The sequence below is a fragment of the Rhipicephalus microplus genome, chromosome 3 (genome assembly GCF_043290135.1).
Source record: "Rhipicephalus microplus isolate Deutch F79 chromosome 3, USDA_Rmic, whole genome shotgun sequence".
NCBI classification, from domain to species: domain Eukaryota; kingdom Metazoa; phylum Arthropoda; class Arachnida; order Ixodida; family Ixodidae; genus Rhipicephalus; species Rhipicephalus microplus.
The window spans coordinates 5,747,879-5,769,450 of NC_134702.1; the positions used below are offsets into that span (position 1 = coordinate 5,747,879).

Below are 21,572 nucleotides of genomic sequence, written 5' to 3' on the forward strand. Positions count from 1 at the left end.
CCTTGAAATGAATATTTCTTAGTGGTGCACTTCCTCCTTCCGCTGTGCCAGTAGATGTATTCTGTGATTTCTGCGTTATAGAACGTTATTACCGGAGGTTTTTCCGCCTCCTCAAGGACCGTCGAACTCTAGTTGCAGGGAAGTTGAGGCACACTTTTTTTTTTTTTTTAGTCGCTCAGAAAAACTGGAGTCCTCCGAAGTAGCGGGAACCTCTTGCCGGCATTATTCTGCAGGCAGATCGCAAGGCAGCAGCAGTTGGTTGTTGTACAGCTAGGTACCCTTTATTTTGCGGCCTCATTACAATTAAACTGGAAAATTCGGAAATAATCGAGGAACTTCATCACTCCTCCTTGCCCATGCAGCTTGGTCGGTTTAGACTTCTCCATTTATGATATGCCTATATGAATTCAGGATGTTGCTTTTTTGAAAGTAAACATCGTCCACGTTGCGCGTCTTTCCCAGGCTTTCCCATGGATCTTTCCCACTTCTGCAGTAACAGCGCGGGTCGGACGGCGGGGAGAAGTGGCGATTTCAGGGACTTTTCCTCTACCCGCTGATGCGCCCGGTCACAAAACATATCGCTATGATGTCCGAAGGGTCTGAGCTATGTCGCACGGGATAGCAGCAACAGTAGAATTAACCTCTGGAGACGTACACACGTGCTCGGTGCGTCCACACGTGGTCAATGCTCAGATCGTGCCGGCGATGTCAACAATCGGAGAGTTTCCTACGTCGTAGAAGTCTGAGTATTTTCGTGACTGTAGGCGTCGAATTGTTTTCAGAAGACCGTGGAAGCATGCCATGCGACAAGACACACACACACACAACCACACACACACACACACAAAAAAGTGCGCCCGAACACCAGCACGGAACGCACGGAACGCACGAAACCACAGAACACCTACCAGACGAAACTGCATCGGTAATGAAACCAGCGGGAAGCAGCCGGTTATACCACAGAACACGTTATACTTGGCTGCTTCCCGCAAAGTTAGACTTCAGCGTCCTCACACATCCTAGGAGCGAATCGCGCTCGCCTCGAAACGAGGAGTTCGAAAACTAAAAAATAATGGCAGATCCCACGTACAATGGGAATCGATGATATGCGAAGCACGAATGAGAAATGTTGATATGTCACTTTAAAACAGCACAATGTTACGAGGCGGAAGTAAATGATGCCGTACATGACCTTCGTGTCACGATTATCATGTTTGGATGTGTCGTTTACCTTCGTCATCTATTCACGTCACGTGATACCAAATTTAGTATATGTGGAGCTAGCGAAACGGCCGCGAGCGCGCTATGAGCGTAGTATGTTGTCATGTTCTCACATGACAAGCGTGTCAGGATTATCCTGTTTGCAGCAGTCATATATTTCGTTATCCATGAAATGTAAATCACGACATTCTTAACATACATGTCATAATTTTCATGTTATGGCTAGTCAAATATGTTCTTCAAACAGTCATGTTATGCCATACCAAGTTTAATATCGACACCATTATCGAAACGGCCAGGAGAGCTGAAAGTCGTAGGTGGCTAGATAGATAGATAGATAGATAGATAGATAGATAGATAGATAGATAGATAGATAGATAGATAGATAGATAGATAGATAGATAGATAGATAGATAGATAGATAGATAGATAGATAGATAGATAGATAGATACGCTCAAAGTTGCCAAGTTCGCTAAGAAATGCATTTGAAAAGTATCTGTAAACGTTGCTAGCCGACGCGTTCATCGAGCAACAATGCGCCAATCACGTGATTGGAACGGAAACCACGGGCGCGGATCCGCCGGAAATCGCGGAGCACGTTTTCTGTGGCGTGTTCTACTTCACTCGCGTGCGTGCAGGCGGCTTGGTTTGCGTTTGCCTTAGGCTTATCGAAGCTGGTTTGTACGTACCTTGGTGTTTCGCTTAAAGGTAAAAGTCATGGCGACAAGTTTTATTGGATCCGTGTCTCGAATCTGCCTGAAACCGGCACGATCCAGTGCTATGCTACGGGCTCTGAAGCACGAGCTGCCCGGCTCCAAGTCCATGTCCAGTTCAGCTTTGTCCCGCACTTGCCGGCACGCTGTAAGATCAACCCCCGTCCGAACAGCGGTCTGCAGCTACAGCCAAGCGAGTACCAAAGGTGACTTGCGAACATGTCGCGTTTTTGTTGGAATCTGGTTCTCTGTACCCGTATCACGCATCCGAACTTGGCCGCCCGCTCACTGTGTCGATAAAAAGTGTTGCTTCTCCCCGCAAACATTAAAAAAATTTACTGAAGAGGCGCACGAACGGGTCGCGTATTCGAGGTCGTGTGTTCCTCTGTATTCTCTTTGGGTGTAGCCGCTGAACTGAAGAAAATGGGAAAAGTATAAGAGAACGCGTAGAGGCAACCTCGTGGGCTCCTCGGCCCTTGAACTTTGCTAGGCGCATCATGTGCTACGTTTCAGCCAGAAACAACGGACCTTCATTGCTTGTTGGTTTCTATGACTTTCCAAAAAAAAGCGGGCTCCTCCGTATTTCTATCTTACTGTGGAGTATTTGTTCAAAGGAAAGCGCCCCCACAGAGCAAGGACAGTGACGGGCTACCCTGTTATTTTTCTCTCGGTGTGCACTTTCTTCTTTGTGCAAATTATTTCATCAGCAAGGCCCAATGACTCCTCTTATCGTCTTTGCAGGGGACCAAGAGCTTGCCGACTTTCTCGTGGAAGAAATAGAAGCCGAGAAGAAGGCAAGGAAGTCCGCGCAGGTTCCCAAGATCGAAGGGTTTGATATTAAAACTGAGGGATCTGAGGTCACCTTGACGCGGTCCTTCAATCGAGAAACGTAAGTGAATTTTAACATAGCTATATTTAATGGATAGCGGAGTACCTGTTTACATTGCTCCACAAAGTTTCCCAGAAGCCCACTTGTAGTGAGAGCTGCTGTGTACGAGGGCCAGGACTTTAGCATCATTCCTCTTTGCAACAGTGCGGCATGGCCGTCTTCTGTTTATCATTTGTGTAAAATTACTTCGCACCAAAGACGCTTTGTATCAAAATGGAAGCAACCAGTTTCTTATTTGGCCCACTTCTGATCACTGGCAAACACACCTTCATGCTCCTGTGGTTGTAACTGCACTATGGCTTCATCAACCCAGAATGCAGCCTCATTAGCAGCGACCAAAACACAGCTGTTCTGCAAAACCAATCACATTGATAGAGGATTTTGGTATATCCACAACTTCTTGCAATTAATGTTTCATAGATTACTGTAGCTACTGATTGTAATGGCCAAAGTGGTAGTGACTTCTTGTGGGGTTCTGGACGCCTACAAAACTATCGTTGTAAAAATTTTCATTTGCATCTGTATTTTCCTCAAAACAATGTAGGAAGAGTGCTGTGACTTGATGGTTATTTCACTGGCTATGTTCTCACTGGCAGTTCACTAAATCATGTAAATCACTGCAATTTTAACTTTGGGTGGGTCTGGTTATGTTCTGCATTATTATGTACTGCCACCAGCGCTGCCTATCGCGCATGTGTAAGTGGTATGCACTGGACGTCTTCTGCGAGGAGCGCTAGTGTAGAGGCTGCCACCTTAAAAGTCTGTGCTCTCACCGCACAAGAGGTGTCAGAGAGCTGTACAGCGACTTGAATGAGTAGAGACCTCTAGAACACTTGTCGCACACTGACATATGGACTACATTGATGGCACGTGTGAACTGAATGGTGCAACGATGGTGTGGCCACCTTGAGGATCAACGGTCGGTGCATACCCCCTATACTTCATTGGTAGCCCTGAAAATGTAAATAGTGACAGGGCTATGAAAAAAACATTTCTTTTAGTGTGCACATGCCCTCTTTGAATGGTTGTACTAAGGTGTGGCGGTCTTATGCAGAAGGTTTAGTTTTGTGGCCAGAAGAGCTTTTGAAGGGCTCTATTTAAGCTGCCAATGTGTCCAAAAGCTGTGTTTGCTCATTTTTTCAACTTGTGCACTATGCAAGAAAATGCATTAAATAATCACCCTACAGTTTTGTTAATGTTCTTTGGTGGTTTGATATTATTGTGTCACAAGAGACTGAAGTAGGCTTATAAAACCACACAAGGCACAGCAAGAAGTACTAGCCACTTTTTCTCGTCTGAAATGTGCTGATATGGGATTACGTCCTGAATAAGGTATAGCCAAGCAGACTAGCAGCAGAGCTGAGTGCACTTTCTGGGCATGCACTTATCCTCACCCTGTTTGCAACTTGGCTCCATCTTATGGTGCTGATGCACATGAAAATGGCCGCTCGTGTACGATAGTTGAATATTTGGGCGACTGTATCTTTATTTCTAACCATGTGTATCTAATGAGTAAGCATCTAAAAACTTGCTCGTGTCTTTATTGCCAAACTGGAACAAACTTCGTAAATGCATCAAAATCTTGTCGTCCACCTCCTGTCAGTCGTATGCTCGTGTAGTCCTATGACTACCTTCTACCGGTACATCGTTAAGAAGGTGTACACCATTCAATATGAAAAAAAAAGGAGTTCACTGCAAAACATGCATATCATAAACTGTTGTAAACTGTGAGAAGTCCTCAAAGACGACCTTTATAGACGACATTGTAGAGAGGCACTATGTTTGGGAAAGAGAGAAATGAAGGGAAGAGCTGCATGGCTTTGCTCATTAAGCAGAAGACCGCAGAGACATCCTAAATTCAGTACAGTGGTGAAAATTAAGGAAGTCTGGCGACAGCTTTACAATTGTGAAGGCAGATGTAGCCTACACCCCTGCGGCTAGTGCAAGCACTTCAAAAAACTTCAGCGCGGCAAGATATGTCATGCATAAGTTCATTGTGTGCTTGATGCGCATATCTTTTGACAATTTGATTTTTTGCACTTTGACATGTGAAAAAACAAGCTGTTAAATATGCCACAAAAAACTATGTCGTACAGACTAGCAGCAGCATCCTAGATGAAAGGCATGGTATGACAATTTTTTATTTCTTCAGCTGACTCTATGTTTCTTGAAAGGTACATGTGGTGTGTGCCATTTATTGCAATTTTGTCTAAGTTAGTGTAGTTACAACGATGTGATGAAAACAAGTTGATTGTAGTCCAATGATGTTTAAGAACCCGGGCTCGGGTCTCCCATGAGGGAACTTTGAGGCCTTGCCTCATCGCCGCCTCTCGGGCCCCCTGGACTGCCCACTCTTGTGTCTTCAAGTTGGAGCTACGGCCATTTGAGCTGCTGCAACAGGCCACTTGGCTTTCTGTCTCCATTTTGCTAGCTGAGGCAAGGGGACATATACTGTGCAGAAGGCATATAGAGAAAGCTGCTCAAGTGGCGTTATCCTTTGAGCATCGTTAGAGCATGTTTAAAATTTCACTAGTCTGCTATGTGAACGAAGGCAAAAGAGCATTTTGCCTCTTGTGTCCTCTGTTTTTATTACGCTCTGTTTTGAAACTGAACTCGTGCTGCAAATCACTTTCCCTGCCACAATATCTGCTGCGAAAGGCTCATCATCATCCCTGTGGTTGGTGTTTTGGCACCAAAACTTGAGCCTTGTTCACAATCATAACATTGTGAGCATGGATTTTAATATTAGTCCCCCAACGTCAACACATTTTTATTCTCTTGTGGTCGGTGTCTTCATATTTTTATTTAATGGTTCTTTCCTACCAAGTGGATGTTAATCGAATCCTTCATTGCATTCCCATAGCATTTGCAGAAAAAGTAGGTACAGTGTACCATGGTTAATTGGGTGTGGTAGGTTTAATTGTATATATCAGTTTTAGTCTAATATGTTAGAAACAGCTGCAAGTATTCTCATAAAATTTTGCGTGCTCACAAAAAATGCCACTGAGATCAAGTGACACCCTTTCTTTATGCCTAGGTTTCCACCCTTCCTATGGCCCACTCCTAATTTTTAAAGGGTGTTCACCGATTCAATGTACATTTTCTCTGCAATTACTGAAAAGAATCTAACAATATTCAGCCGTGTTGTTATAGAGACTCATGGCTTACATCTGAACTGAAAAGATGTTACATTATTTATAAAGTTGTAAAAAAAAATATTGCATGCACAAGGCCACAGAGGCTTCAGATTGTTGTGTAATCTCTTCATAGCTTCACTTTTTATGAAACAGCAATTTTTTTAGCTCAGATTTTTTCTGACTTATTGTAGCTCATGCACACAGTTTCATTGACATTGATTGAATACTTTTCAATGAGAATGCATTTCTTAGTCGGGGCATCTCAGGCGCGACAATATACACTAACACACCACTCGCGTCCTACACAAAATGGTAAGAGGTACCGTATTTACTCGATTCTACCGTGCCCTCGATTGTAACGCGCACTCGGTTTTCACCACGAAAAAAAAAAGTAAGACATCGATTGCAACGCGCACCCATTTTTCTCGTTGGCCCGCACGATCACACTGCTTGGGAAAATGACTCCTTTCCGGAGCGTCTTCCGTTTAAATATGAGGTACGGGGGAAGCTTGTGCCTATCTGACGTGCAACGGAGCATTGTCGTCACTCTTGTTTTACCGTGGCCCGATGTCAGCATGCGAACTTGCTTCTCCCCCTTCTTCTCGACGGTTGTGGTGCCAGGCATGTCGAAGTAAAGAGGCGTCTGATCGGCATTCCCGATTTGCCCAAGCAGGTAGCCGTTGTTGTGCCGCAAGTTTAGGGCGAACCTCTGAAAACTGTGAAGTGTTTCTTCGTACTCCTCCGGCAAGTTTTGGCGCATGCCCGTTCGCTTTCAGAGGGAAAAGCCTTTCCTCTTCATAAAGTTAGTTAGCCAGCACCTGCTCGCTTTGAACTGGCTCCGCGTTCGCCCTTTTTCTAAAGCTAACTGCATAGCCCGCACTTAGAGCATTCTGTCGTCACGGGCCGCTGTGCCGCTCGCTGCTCAAGCACATACTCGGCGAGCAGCTCTTCAATTTGCGGAAACCGACCCTGCTGTGGTCCACTGAAGCCTTTGCATGAATCTTTGACAATCTTCTGCCTTTGTTTCCACCAGTCCCACACGCACGTTTCGGGAACTCCGAACGACCACGATGCGGCCCGATTTAAGTCTGTTTCGGCACATGCGATGACTTTTCTTTTAAAATCGGCATCGGGGTGCACTCGTCGAGTTTCTGGAGTGTGCCCTTTCATGCCGTCGATGCTAATGAACAACAAGATGACCAACTCCTCAGTACACGTACGAAGTGCCGCATATGGGAAACACATAGGCAGCAATGGCCGACGCGCCATGCCGAAGCACGTAGGGGGCGGCCGTTTTGGAAATGCCGATGGCAATAGAATGACCGTATTCATTTTTTTTTTTTCGCACTTGATTTTAACACGCATACGATTTATGAACTCGCTTAACCGTAAAAAAGGTGTGCGTTAGATTCGAGTAATTACGGTAGTATCTGAAGTCTTCACAGTTTACATATGCACAGAAAAGAAAGCTGGGCAGCACACATCACCGTGCATTAGGCAGGAGTCGTTGCTGTGGTGTTCAAAGCTCCATTGGAAGTCAAGTGACTAGATCCGAGTGTTCAGAATGGATAGTGTACGTGCACTGCAGCATGACAGCATGATTTACACTTTCAGACAAGTTACGAACTTGTGTCTACTGTTGTAGGGGTGCTGACACCCCCCATAAAGTTGGTTGCGGCGTGTGGCGCCCCAAAGCCACATTTTGGGTGACGATTGCCGGGCAATAGGTGGTGTTGTATTCGTGTTGAGCACCACTATTGTCATCATCATCATGGGGTAGCGCCGGCAGCGACCCCTGGCAGAAACGAGCCTTGGTGGCGGGCGAGAGTTGAGTGTGTCTCTTGTGCGCGTGGCGGCTGCCGCGAACGGTTGTCTCTAGCGTGGGTCATTGGCGCGTGGCACCACGGGCCTGCGCTCCGGGGGGCCCACATAGTAAGTCAAGCGTTGGCGATGCCGCCTGGGGTGTGTTAGCGTGTTTGTCATGGAGTGTATGGTAATGTTATGGTGCGGATGTCCTAGCGTATTACATAATGAGTTATGTATCAATCGAGACCCCACACCGTTTAGTGCCATTAGCTGAAAGACATTGGCAGGAGCCGGGATCTCTTCTCTTCATGGCTGCTTCTTCTGCCGTTCTCTGCTCTTTTCCTCCACTTCTCTGTTTTCTTTTTCTCAAGGTTCTCGCGTGTCTCTTCTTTCCTTTCCTTTGTCTGTCATGATGGCTCAACAGCATGGTCATCTGTCATCCTCATTTCACCGGCATCCTCACAAGCACCACATGACATCCTCACATCAGCAATTCTTCTCATTCGTGCTTTGTTTGCACGGCTTGCAGATGGATGAGCTCAACTTGGTTTTCACATCAGTGTTGTGGCAAAGGAATGTCGCACCATTAGCAATCGAACAGGCTGGAAAGCAGCACTCTTTTTTTCTGCTTGAGCCGCACTGCTGTCTTTGCAGTTTATTTTGCCTCGGTTAACACTTAGTTTAGTTAATTTTCGGGGCTGTATTCTAAGATGATCATCTATGACCAATTTATCAATTTTAATGTGCTCTGATTTGCAAGTTGGACAGAAGCAGGTGTGTTGTTCCTTTAATCATTGCACACACAGGATTCAATAGCAGGCAAACACGACCCATGTCAATATTTGTATCCTGCTTTATTTGTAAGTGGGCACTGCATACTACAGCAACGCGGTCAGTCATCAGCAGCTCTCAGTACAGCAGGTTTTTCTTCCCATTTATCGATTCCGCCAACATGATTTCCACTAAAACAAATTATGATCGGTGACAATACTCAATCTTAACGTTATGTTGGCCTCCATGTTGATGATACTCTCAAACCGGTCTACTGGCAGCGCGCTTAGGTGAGCCCAGAGGCCGTGGTTGAAGAGAATTGAGCTTTCTCCTAGGAGACCGTTCGGCATGTGCCTGCATGCTGGTAATCCGCGGATGAGCACAGTTATTTGCATTGCCTTTTTAGTGTGATGTCATTCTTTTTTCGTGCCAGTGACTATATTCTGTCATGGTCAAATGGTTTTCTTTTAGGATCACAGTCCACTTGAATGTGAACCACTCTGTGGATGCAGAAGATGCGGATGAGTTCAGTGGCAACCAAGATAACGCTCCCGAACCAGGAGAGGTTAGTCATTTTTTTATGAGTGTGTGTGTTCGTAGGATGATATGGAATTGTACAGAGGATGCTTGCCCCGGAGTGTTAAAGGGACACTAAAAAGCAAGATAATGTGTGTGTGGGGGGGGGGGGGCTAGTTGGTATGACATTGAAACTGAATTAGATTCACAGAGGATGAAACACTTCTAGAAATAGTCGACTAAGCACCACAGTTAAAAGCGTCTTTTTTTTTTTCGTATTGGCGAGTCACTTTGCTATACCGAAAGCACCGCTCTTGCTCTAAGAAGACATATGGTAAACAAAAAAAAATGCACCAAAAGAAACTGCAGACGTTGGCAACACTTGAAAGTTGCCATTCCAATTATTGTGACATCGTGGATTTAGGCCACTAAACTTCTTTCTTTTTGTACATTTTTCCTCTTCCCAAGTCTGTTCTCGTGGCAAGAGTGGTGGTTTTAAAATTGCAAGAGTAATTTACTTATATGATTGTTTTTTCTGTTTAGTGCACATTTAATATGGTTGTTTCAAACTCTGCTCTGCTTGTGGCCTGGCCACAAAATTTGGTTCTGCAAGTGAAGAAGGTTGAAGTGGAGGTGGGGGGAGGGAGGGGTGAAATGTTACCGTATTTTCGCGCGTATAACCCGTACCAAAAACACAAAAATTTCAGTGGCAAAGTGGAGTTGCGGATAATACGCGGTGTTTTTCCTATAGTGCTGCTTCACAGCAATGTGTGTTGTGCTGTGAAGCCCCTTAACAGTGTGGCGAAGGCTACGGAGGCGGTTTCCGCAAATTCGTGTTACTCCGCAAGTAGCACGGCAGCTTGCGGTTGATTTTGGTTTCGCTTGCTTGCATCGTTAAAGCGTTTAGAAAAACATTTGGGGAGAGACAAGTCGATTGTTCAGTGTAAAATCTCACTGTCACACCACAAGTATATTTTTTGGACGTTCGCGGCCGCTCAGTGACCCTCCACATGTCCCTACGTCACGAACGCCATGTTTACTTTTGGAAAGGGCTTGCCGAAAAGTTGGTGCTGTCTAAGAAAGTTGCATGTAAGTTCCATAATGAATAAAGCAGTATTTATTTCAGCAAAGCAAATGAGATATTATAGTGTCTATAGAGATATTATCAGTAAATTAATGTACTACTTTTTGATGCGGTAGCAGGCATGCATTTCGGTTCTATTGTTTCCAGGGTGCTGTTACAGTGTACTAGAAGGGGTAGTGCTGTCAAGTTGTCGCCAAGTGTGAGCGCTCTTTACCTCGCTCGCCGCTAGTTCTCCAGATCTCGACCCGTTCGCCAAGCCTAAGTCGATCTGTTCTGTCACCATGAGTAGCATACGGCGGCAGGCATTCACGACACAGCAAAAGCTTAAGATCATCGCCGTCGCCGAGGAATTCGGAAATCGCGAAGCGGGAAGACGGCACGATGTGGACGAGTCCTGCGTGCGACTGTGGAGAAAGAAGAAAGAGAGCCTACAAGCCGGGCACCGCGACCGTAGGTCATTTCATGGCCCCAAGACCGGTGCCTACCCTGAGCTGGAGGCGGAGCTAGTAAAGTTCATCGAAGATGTGAGAAGCAAGGGTCACGCCGTATCGACCGAGATGGCCCAAGTGAAAGTGCGGCGGCTTTCGAGGTAGCTAGGCCTACCTCACGAGTTCCGTGCGAGCCGCGGATGGCTGCACCGCTTTATGAAGCGGCAAGGGCTCTCAGACGGCGGACTACCAAATGCAACGCTTGCCGGCTTCTCATGAGGAGGAGCTGCTCAAGTACCAGAGATATGTAATTGGCCTGCGAAAGCAGCACAATTACATTTTCTCGCAAATCCGCAATGCGGATGAAACTCCTGTTTATTTTGAAATGCCGTTGGATACAACGATTGAGAAGACGGGCAGCAGTTCGGTCAGCGTGCTGACCGGCGGGAACAGGAAACTGCGCATCACAGTCTTGCTTTGTGCCCTCGCCGACGGCACACAACTGCAATCGTACGTCATCTTGAAAAGGAAAACTCTACCAAAGGTTCATTTGCCTGCCGGTGTGGTGGTGCGCGCACACGAGAACGCGTGGATGAACAGTGACTTGTTCGTGGACTGGATCAAGATGGTATGGGAGAAGAGGCCCGGTGCGATGCTCGCAAAGAGGTCCATGCTTGTTCTTGACTCGTTCCACGGCCATACAACTGAGGAAGTGAAGGACCGCCTTTCACGCAACGGCACCAACTTAGTTGTTATACCCGGTGGAATGATGTCAATGTTGCAGCCTCTAGATCTGTCGCTTAACAAGCCCTTCAACGTGCATGTCAAGCGCTATTACGCCGAGTGGATGGCCGAAGGCTTTTACGACGACGCCGACAGGACGAGTCCGAAGGCCTGATATTGCCCTATTCTGCAAGTGGATTGTCGAGGCATGGAAGGCCATTCCAGGTGAGATGGTGCGAAAAAGTTTCAAGAAATGCTGCATCACAAACAACATGGATGGAACCGAAGATGACCTTGTGCATAATAGTGAGGACTGCGGCTCGGTGAGAGCAGCGACAGTGAGTGAATTGTGACTGGCCTTCCAGACAGCGTATTCTGCTTGCTAAATAAACCTTTTTCTGTCTACATATGTGCTATGTTGCTTGAGCAGTAGCTTTTGTACAGCCTTTCCTGTATATCAAATGTGCGGGCAATACGCGACGATTTTTTTTTTTCTCGGTGAGGTGAAAGTGGGGGTGCGGATTATATGCAGGGGCGGGTTATACGCGCAAAAATATGGTATGTGACGCTGCGATTTTAAAAAGTGCATTGTCTATGTCTTGTGTATAGATAATCTCTGAAGACGTTTTGACATCGTTTTCGAAACGTTGTGATATTGATCGCTAGGCAAAATAATTGTAATCTAAATGGTGATTGCAAAATGTAAATATTTCATTCCGCAATTGTGCTTTAATACATGGGGTTTCTTACAAAAGTAATGCTTGAGACCAGTCCCATCTCTGTAGCTAATCTGAACAGAGTGGTATTGCAATGAGGGACTGAACAATATGAGTATTGCAGAGTTAATTAGGAACATTTTATTCCCTGAAGCCGTGGGCAGCCTAAAAAGGTCCCACGGGTCGTGTGTTTGAGACCTCTGTTTTACTACTGAACACTGCTAGCATTATGTGAGCAAATATATCAGGCACCACGCAAACTTCTAGTTTTTCCCGCCTTTTGTAATGGTAATGTATTAAATAGAATTCGTACTAGCATTCATAAAAAATTAACTTGCAGAAAGTGGTGCGTTACAATAAGGAGAGAACTCTAGTTGCAGCACGACAAAGTTGAAACATTAATCCGAGCACAAATAATCGCCTGTGGCTATCTGCCAGTTCTAAAGGCAAATTACTCACCAAGTCTTCAACAGTGATAAATTCAGCGTAGACCGTTGTGGCAGAACCAGTGGTCAGTGCTAACAAGCTGCCTTCAAGGGATGCTGCTATTGGGAGAATGATGGCCTTTTGGGGCAACCTTGAGGTTTTTGGATGAAGCCTATGTACGATTCCGATTTCTCACTGATTCTAATAGCCGCATATTCTCTTTTCGCTGATACTTTGCTTTGCATTTTTATTGTTGTGGGGATGTTTTTCGTTCTGCTGAAGTGATGTCCACGTGACAGTCCTCTAGTCTGTTTTTGATTGTAAAAGAAGGTTTAGTTTAGATCTAAATTCATTGGTGCAATACACAGGCATACTGTGTATTGAATCTTTAAGCAACGAACACCTGGCCTACGTTGCTCTTTTTTTTGGGGGGGGGGGGGACCTTCAGCACAGCACCAGCTTCCATCCATCGCTACATATGGTGCACAGCACCAGCTTCCATCCATCGCTACATATGGTGCAGCTTATGAAAAACCGAACAGGTATTTCTGCAGTGGCTGTTGCCAAGATGAACAATGAGGCTGCTTCGTTCTTTGTTCGTTTCTGATTGGGGCGATAGAAGTGTAGCACAGGATGCAAACAATATGGGCGTGGGGTGGCTTGAATTGATATAATAGCTTGATTTTAGAGTCGGCTGCGAAGTTTAAAAAATCGCTGTCAGTAAAGATAAGTTGTTTGCATTGTTGTCATTTGGCTCATACCACCAGTGTACTAAAGGGAACATACAGTCTACTTTCGTTACAACGAACCTTGATAATCCCGCGAAATGAGTACGTATTGTAGTTCTGTAGTTCATGATGCTTATTTGCAAGTACATCACACCGTGGAACTCTGAGATACAATCTTTGCATATGCACTGGCATTAATGAGCACATGGCAGAAGATGACAGAATCAATCTGTGCAGCTCTTGCATTTTCTGTCAACTGTGTACGCCGCACTGGCGATTGGTGCAACATTTGACTGCCGCACGAGAAGACTTGTGTAAATGAGATGGACCAGAAGTGCAGACGTACTCTTTGTCGAAGGTGATCACAAACTCGTGCGACCACATGAAATAGCTGTCTGGAAAGGGGAGCACATGGCTTGTGCGTGCTTAAACAGAAAAGACCTTAAGACTGAACACCGTATGTGTGTGCGGGCATCACTTCATAACAGGCAAGCCGTTATCTCGTGCAAAGTTGCTTTATCGATTATGTGCGACACCATGAACATTTACACAGCAGACACGAAGGATCAGAGTTCCTCATTCGGCACTGCTTCGTGGCTGCATAATGCCCTGAACAATTCTTATTTGTCATATACACAAGGTAAAGAATCAAAACACTTGCGCTATGCCCAACTATCCGCCGCACGAACATAGATGCTGTGCGGTCACTAAGACGAATGTGCTACTTCTGCTAGATAATAGCAATCTGAAGACTGATGTTTCTTGCAAGCTATGTACTACAGTCGATCCCGTATATATCGAACTCGAAGAGGATTGCGAAATAGTTCGATATATTGATAATTCGAAATTTAATATATATACGTATATAAACTGAATATATACGTATATAAGGCCCAGAAACAGTTGCCAGAAATCGTTACAAGCGCTAACATAACCATTCACGCATAGGATAATACAGAACAAGGTGCGAACAGCAAGTTATTGCACTTCGTTTCGCATGAAAAGAGTCCGTAAAGTTGTCTTGCTTCTTGCATGCTGTGAAGTTTTAGTCATCTTCAATATCATTGAAGCTTTTAAAATTGGTGAATTCAGCTCCTTCAACCACAACAGCGTTGATTAACACAGAATGTTGATGCAAGCTTTGTAGCGCGGCAAAAGGTTGGTTAGTGGTGGCGGCGAGGGCGTTGGCTTCATAACCGGCACGGCTACACTTTCGCTGCACCGACAGTGGCAGCCATGATCTCAGCATCGATGCAGTCAGAAACAGCTATGTCATCATCTATACCGATGAGGTTGATCACTGTCAGAAACAGCTATGTCGTCATCTGTACTGATGAAGCTGCTCACTGTCCGAGATAGCGCCCGGAATCGCCGAAAAATCGCAGAATTCACTGAGGCACTGTACACCGTTGTCTGCGGTCATGACGCACCCGAAATCGTCACCTGCCCTGCAAGCAAAGTTTACAACACTGCTTTACTTGACATTGCTCATAGAGGCTGTCAATTTTTATCTTGCTACGTGCATGTCAACGCTCAGTTCAACTCCCGAGTGAGGATTTATCAGGAACTAGGTGAGACGTACACAAGTCCACGATGTTAAAAAGACATAATGCCAGGTCGCCGAGTTCCCACAGTCAATATGCTGGCGATATCAATGTCACTTGTGGCTTCGTAGCGGGCAGCCGCTGCTTTCAGCTGCTTTGATGCGAAAAGCTAGAAGAAGCATAGCCTCTGGGACATGCGTTTTAAAACTGAAATCACAAAAGATGCGTCGCGAATTTTCACATCTCGAAAGGCCGTGCTTTTCACGCTCATGTGCCATTGTGTGCTAAAAAACAAGGAGAGAAGTGCAAACATTGCAACGAAATCGCTGAATCACTTCGCATTTTTTCATTTGGGTGTCCTCGGCAATTAGTCTTTGCAGAACACTACACCCGCGCATTGAGACCTGCAGATCGCGCATCGAACGCACCGGTGCACTCGCAAGTGCCACGCAACGAACCAGGTCAGCACAATTGAATAATACCGTCTTTTCCTCACTTGCGCATGCAAATGGATCAATATTTGCTAAGAAAAATGCACATTCTGGGCTTCAGCACGGCGCAGTGTTCGATATAGCGGAAGTCCCATCGTGCAGGAGTTGGATATACGGGTGAACCAGTCCCATACTTTTGCATAGGAAATTCAAGGGAATTCCTAAACTGTTTGATATAGCCAATAATTCGATATGTCCAAATTTGATATATCCGGTATAGACTGCATATCCAAGCTCCACAAAAAGGGAAGGGGGTAGTGTCGCTATGTGACAATCGTTTCAATTTCGCTCATCAATATGGGACAAGCTAGTTCTGCTGATACATGCTAAATGTATTCGACAGCAGGATTGTTACGAAAGACTGCGATCACCAGTAGTGGTTATTAACAAAAATGTAGTGTAAGTTTTAATTAATTAGTGAGGTCGTGACAGTAAGTGCAGGGACGCCATGTAGTCCCTGCACAGCTTAGCCGTTAATAAACTGTTTCTAGTATACTTTTTTCAGTCACATGTGTTTCAATGGCTGAAAATAAATTATTCCTTTTGTGCAGACAGGAAGGCACATCTACTTAAATGTGGCCGTTTTTTAGCCGGTTTGAGCTGTTGGTCTCAAGCAGCCTCCACAGCTCGCTGGGAACTCCAGAGCTGGTAGGAGAGTTCTGAACTCAGCAGTCCCAAGGCACTTGTCACATTAAGCGGTGTGATCAAAAGTACGCTTTATGCGCCTGGCTTTTTGAAAAAAAAAAATGTTGCTAATTTTATCCACTGTAATCAATAGTCTGTAGCATCTCTCTGTCTCCTAAAAGGAAGCTTTGCTCCAATAAAGTAATGCGCTGGCCAAACTTAGGCTCAATAATGGTCTGTTCTATCAAAAGTCTGTGGTAAGTGAATCTGTTATAGTGAGTGTACACTGTATATTGCAAATTTTATTGAGATTGGTGGACATAAAAAATTGCCAGTTCTTCCTTAAGCAGAGACATATTAAATTGAATTTTGTAGCTTAACATAGAATGTTTATGGGTACAAAGGGGAGGTAGGAAGAGGGTGAAGTGTGCTTATTAAATGTGTGAAAAACCTAATGTCTGTGCTGCTTGCCCAAAAATATTTCTATGTATTATATTTCATATAGAGCAGTTCCTCCTTTTGTTCACACATGCTGGCCGTCTTTAGTCAGCCTGTGTTTATTCCAGGAGGTAAAACAACTTCAGCTTGCTGAAGAAGCATCCTAAAAGTCTGTCTCAGCACTCTGGTTGTTTCAGAAACTCGAGGGGGCTACAACATTTTTAAAATCTTGTGCATAAAGAACAGGGTTTTGTGGTGCTGCAGTGTTGGTAAGATCGTCTAAGATATTTTGTTGTGAAGGCAGTGCTAATACATTCTTAGTTTAGTGCCACGAATTGCCACTAGTTGCCTAAAATTATTTGACAGGCATTATTAGTTTTGAGAGTGCTTCATAAATATCAAGTATCGGCTCTAAAGATGCAGTGAAACATCATTGTAGTTAAGTGGTCGTCGGACGACTTTACTACTGGACTTCATGAATCTCTATCTGCAGAGTATTTTTTTAATCAAGTTTTACCAGAATTATGTCTTCCTTTTTTTATTTCTACAATCATGCTGGATGCACTTCAGGGGAGGCTGAGAGGCAAGAAGCCAGAGCCCCACCCGAGAGTTGCAGCGTGTTATGACTATGGAAATTTTTTTTCTTTGAGCGTGTTTGTCACTGCTGGCTACGGCATTCCTGGCTATTCTCTAGATATGTTTGGAGGTACTATTGTTGTCAAATGAAATGTGAACAGCAGCAAGCATTAGCAGTGCTATAGCAGTGGCAGCATGGAGGGGACATTGCAGGTCCACGGTACGACTGTGTGCGGCTGGAACTGGAGCTAAGCTTGGCAGCACTGTGCATGTTCATCAACAACACAACAGCCCAAAAATTCATGATGATGACTGGACAGCAAGCATCAAATGATCGTTAATGCTTGAAACTGTTTACATTTCATTTGGCACTGACAGTACATTGCCTGTACACACCGAGTGGGGCACTCATGATCTGGCAAAAAAGAGTGTTGGGTTTCACCCTAGCACATTGCAGCCACAGTACCTACAATACGCAGTGAACACTGCGTTCAGCTTCAAAACGTGTTTGCTGTTTTTGTGGCAGGGTGCAGCTATGGATGCTGTGAAGTGACCTTTGTTCTGCACCAGCTTAAAGGTGGATGCAGGGCCTAGAACTTTTTTTAATTCTTGGTTGATGTCGATTAACCCTTTAAAGCTCGAATTTTTTTCTTTTTGCCAAATGCAGTCAAATACTGTGTAATTTTTTTATTGCTGAAATACATTCTTCAGACAATTCTATTTTAAAAATTGTCAAATTCTTTTTTGTAATGTGACAAAAATACAATTTTCGTTATTACATAGACATGGTTCACTCATAGTAACGTCAAGCAAAATCCTAAAAAAAATTCACTTACTGTATTTACTTGCATAATCCTCGCACTTTTTTTGGCAGAAAACCGATACAAAGTTGGGGGGGGGGGGGGGGGTGAGAATTACGCGGGGAAAACTTTCCACAAAAGTATACAACGCGAAAAATAAAACGAAGTGGCCGCTATTCGGGATTCTCACGCCAGCAACTAACAGCAAGCTTTGAGAAGTACTAATTAAGACTTACCTCAACAATGAAAGCACAGGTTCAACACTAGACAAGATTTATTTGAGACACGAAATGCGCAATCAAATAGTTGAGAATTAGAATACCGTGCGCAAAGCTTGTGGGCGTTGCAGGCGCAACGGTAGCGTTCGTTGCTCAACAGGAGTCCGCAAAAGGGAAGCGAAGGACATCAGTATTGGGCTGATAGCCATTTAACAGAATCGTTCGCAGTTGCCTTCTGAAGGAATACGTTAACCATCAATCCCAGTCTTAGGCACATGGAAGGCCCAGCACGTCTTGGTGGCTTTCAGCTGCCGTTATCAGTAGCAAACACAAAACTCTTCTACTCCGAAGGGCCTACCCGTGGCCTTGTTGCCGTTGTTTAGTGCATAATCAATCGCTTTCACCTTAAGGGGGGACGTGGGTCTTAGAATGGTGAAAAATGGCCAAAAAGTCGATTTTGAGAAAATGTGATATTCAAAATTTTTAGACCCATAAGCACGTGTCCTCAAATTGTGAACGCTGAATTCGATCAGTAAATGAATTAAAATTGATTATGAAGTCACCACGGGAGCCGCAAAACAACCCACGGCAGGTCGAATTTGTTCAAACTTCCCGAGCGCGCCGCCGGCGAGACAGTCGGCCGGTCGCCGCCATCTTGGGCTTGTTTTGAAGCTGATTCCTTTGTGTGCATTTTGCCACCCTTCAAAATGGCATCGCTTAAACAGAACGGCTGTCCTCGCCCCTTTTCCGAAGCCCCCTTCCGGGCCGCTGATTGGCCGGAGCGGGCGCGCACCAGGCGAGTTCCCTGCTCCTCGCTTCCCGTTGGCTGATGCGACCAAGGTTGCCCGCGTTTTTTTTTTTTTTTTTTGTATATTGTTCATCGACCGCCGGTTCCCGTTCGCGCACGTTGTTCGTCTGCTTCCCGCACGTGCCTGCTTGTGCTACGCGACCGACACACCGACTTTCCGTCTTTTGCCGGCATGACTGGCGACGCTCGTCTAAAGAAAAAAGACGCGCCAAGCGTACAGCAAGAAACGGAGGCACCCGTGGAACGCCCGCCAGAAAAAAAGCAGCCGACAACGTGCAGCCGATTTCGCCCGATGCCGCCGAAGCGGCGCATTCCGACGACGGCGCGCAGCCGCGGCCACTTGTGTCCGAAGCGGTGCACTCTCCTGTGCCTTGCAGCAGCATCTCAACGGATTGTGTCATCGTCGGATCGTCATCTTGCACTTCCAGCAGCATCCTAGACCGCATTGACATGCCATTTTATTCGGCGGACAAGTTTGCTGAGTGCGCGAGAAATGCAGCGGGCTTGAAGGCATCACTCGCATCGCAGTGCGCGACGAAACGCAAGTTCGAGTTACTAGATATTGATCTGGAGGATGGTGGCAAAGAAAACGGGACAGAATTTGTTATTGTTGATCTGGCGCCGATACGCTCGTATTTGGACTTGTCGCATGGCCAAGAAAAAGTACGGGCTGTTTTCGAAGCTCATAATCATGTGCGGCAGTTGTGACTTTCACGAAGAGCGTTTTTCGTCCCCACGTATAGCCGACGAGACCGACGCCAAAATAAGGCCGTTTGAAGTTAATATGCGTGCCATGAAGGCCATCAACAGTATCGGCAAGGGGGCAACGGCTTTGTCGGACTTCTTCGCCAGGATGAATATTTCGCATCGAGGGCTTCACCACAAGAGTTACCAAAGCCACATGAATATAATGAAGCCCCGCCGCGGTGGTCTAGTGGCTAAGGTACTCGGCTGCTGACCCGCAGGTCGCGGGTTCGATTCCCGGCTGCGGCGGCTGCATTTCCGATGGAGGCGGAAATGTTGTAGGCCCGTGTGCTCAGATTTGGGCGCACGTTAAAGAACCCCAGGTGGTCGAAATTTCCGGAGCCCTCCACTACGGCGTCTCTCATAATCATATGGTGGTTTTGGGACGTTAAACCCCACAAATCAAATCATGAATATAATGAAAGAAGCCTGCTGTGCGGCTGCTGCTGAATGCGAAACAGCGAGCGTTGCTCGCGTCAAGGAGCTCTATGCGGAGTTCAGCAATGCGCCCGGAAACGTCGACGTCATTTATGATGGCACCTGGCTTACGCGTGGACATAGCTCGCATATATGTGTTGGCTGCATTGTTGAGATGTATAGTGGCCTCGTGATAGACCATATCGTGCTATCGAACTTTTGCCTGGCTTGCACCACAGGACCCAAGGAAGGAGAAGCAGGACATTCTGCCTGGCTCATTCAGCATGCCCCTCTGCGCCAGAGGAATGTTGATTGTAATGCTGGCCAGATGGAAGTGGAGGCAGCAGTACACTTGTTTGAGCGGTCACTTGAAAAGCACAAGCTTCGTTATGCAACAATGCTGTCGGACGGCGACAGCAGGACATTTCATGCACTCGCAGAAAAAGAGGTGTACGAAATCATGTACACAAGCGTATGGGAGCTGCCTTACGTACCCTTGTAGAGAAAAAAAAAAGCTCAAGGTGCACTTGGTGGAAAGGGCAGACTTACGCAACAAAAGATAAAGAAGATCACTTCATACTATGGCCGCGCATTGAGAAGCCACAGGAACGATGTTCCAGGTATACAGAAGGCTGTTCTAGCAACTTTGAACCACATATATTCGACTGACGAGGCACCAAAGCATGACCTTTGCCCTGAAAGCCATGAATCCTGTTGCAAATTTCAGAGAGCTCTTGCGAAAATTGAGAAGCCGCCACCACACAAGGACAGCCTGCCTGATTTCGTAACTGAGGCATTGGAGCCTGTGTTTAGGCGGCTGAGCGACAATGCCCTCTTGGAAAAGTGCAGTGATGGGATCACCCAGTAGCCAAGTGAGAGCCTGCACGCTATGATTTGGCAGCAGGCCCTCAAAACCCAGCATGCATCCTTGCGGAGCATTGAAAGGGCAGTTGCCGAAGCCATCAGTCGCTTCAACCAAGGCACAATCAAGAGCAACGTGGAAATTGCCGAGAAGCTGGGCTACAGCCCTGGAAATAACTTGGTGCCTCGTAGCCTTGAGAAGGACAAGGGCAGGCTGCAAAAATCGCGAAGAGAGCATCTCGACAGCAGTTCAATAAAGGAAAAACTTTCCAAGCGTCACAAGCCAGCAAGGGTATCCGCTTACAGCCCTGGTCTGCTGTAAACAGTCATGATGGCAAGTAGTGAGAATTTTTGCAAAAATAAATATTCTTGGTTTTAGACCTAAACATTGTGTAAATCTATTGTCTATCCAAGGACAACACTATTACATGATTTTTTTGTGTTCCTTTCACTTGCAAGGCACTGGAACGACCACAAAGTAAAAAAATAATAATTCTCATGCTGAGTCAATGACTATTTTATAGTTATAGAACAAGCTGTGAGCAGTATTCTGGGTGGGTACAGTGAAATTTAGCATGACCATTTATCCTATAATATAGAGCTACAGAATGATGTCATTAATATCGCTGTAGCTTCACTTTAGCAAAAGTTGAAGTTGCTAGAAACTTCAAACGCGTTTTTCTCAGTTAGATGTTTCTGCACATTGCACTCGGTTTTACGGGGGTTCTTCCTAGGTTAAACTTGAGTGAATGCGACAAAGTTGGTATCATTTTATTCGTCTTGACATGATCTAGGGGGTGATGCTATTTCTATTTCTTTAGCATCACTTCAAGAATTACCATTGAAGATTTTAGTGAGATAAATTTATTGTAATATAGTGACAATAAGTGTT

The 21,572-nt window shown here is 45.5% G+C and overlaps 1 protein-coding gene across 1 annotated transcript in view; it reads left to right on the plus strand.

Annotated features, from left to right (window-relative positions):
* The first annotated feature begins 1,808 nt into the window (after positions 1–1,808).
* Positions 1,809–21,572, plus strand: part of P32 (complement C1q binding protein P32) — a 35,995-nt gene continuing 16,231 nt past the window's right edge. Inside the window, exons 1-3 of the mRNA XM_037433736.2 lie at positions 1,809–2,141; positions 2,677–2,824; positions 9,010–9,103. Coding sequence (XP_037289633.2) covers positions 1,940–2,141; positions 2,677–2,824; positions 9,010–9,103 — 444 coding nt within the window. The 5' untranslated portion in view covers positions 1,809–1,939. The remainder of the gene's footprint in view (positions 2,142–2,676; positions 2,825–9,009; positions 9,104–21,572) is intronic.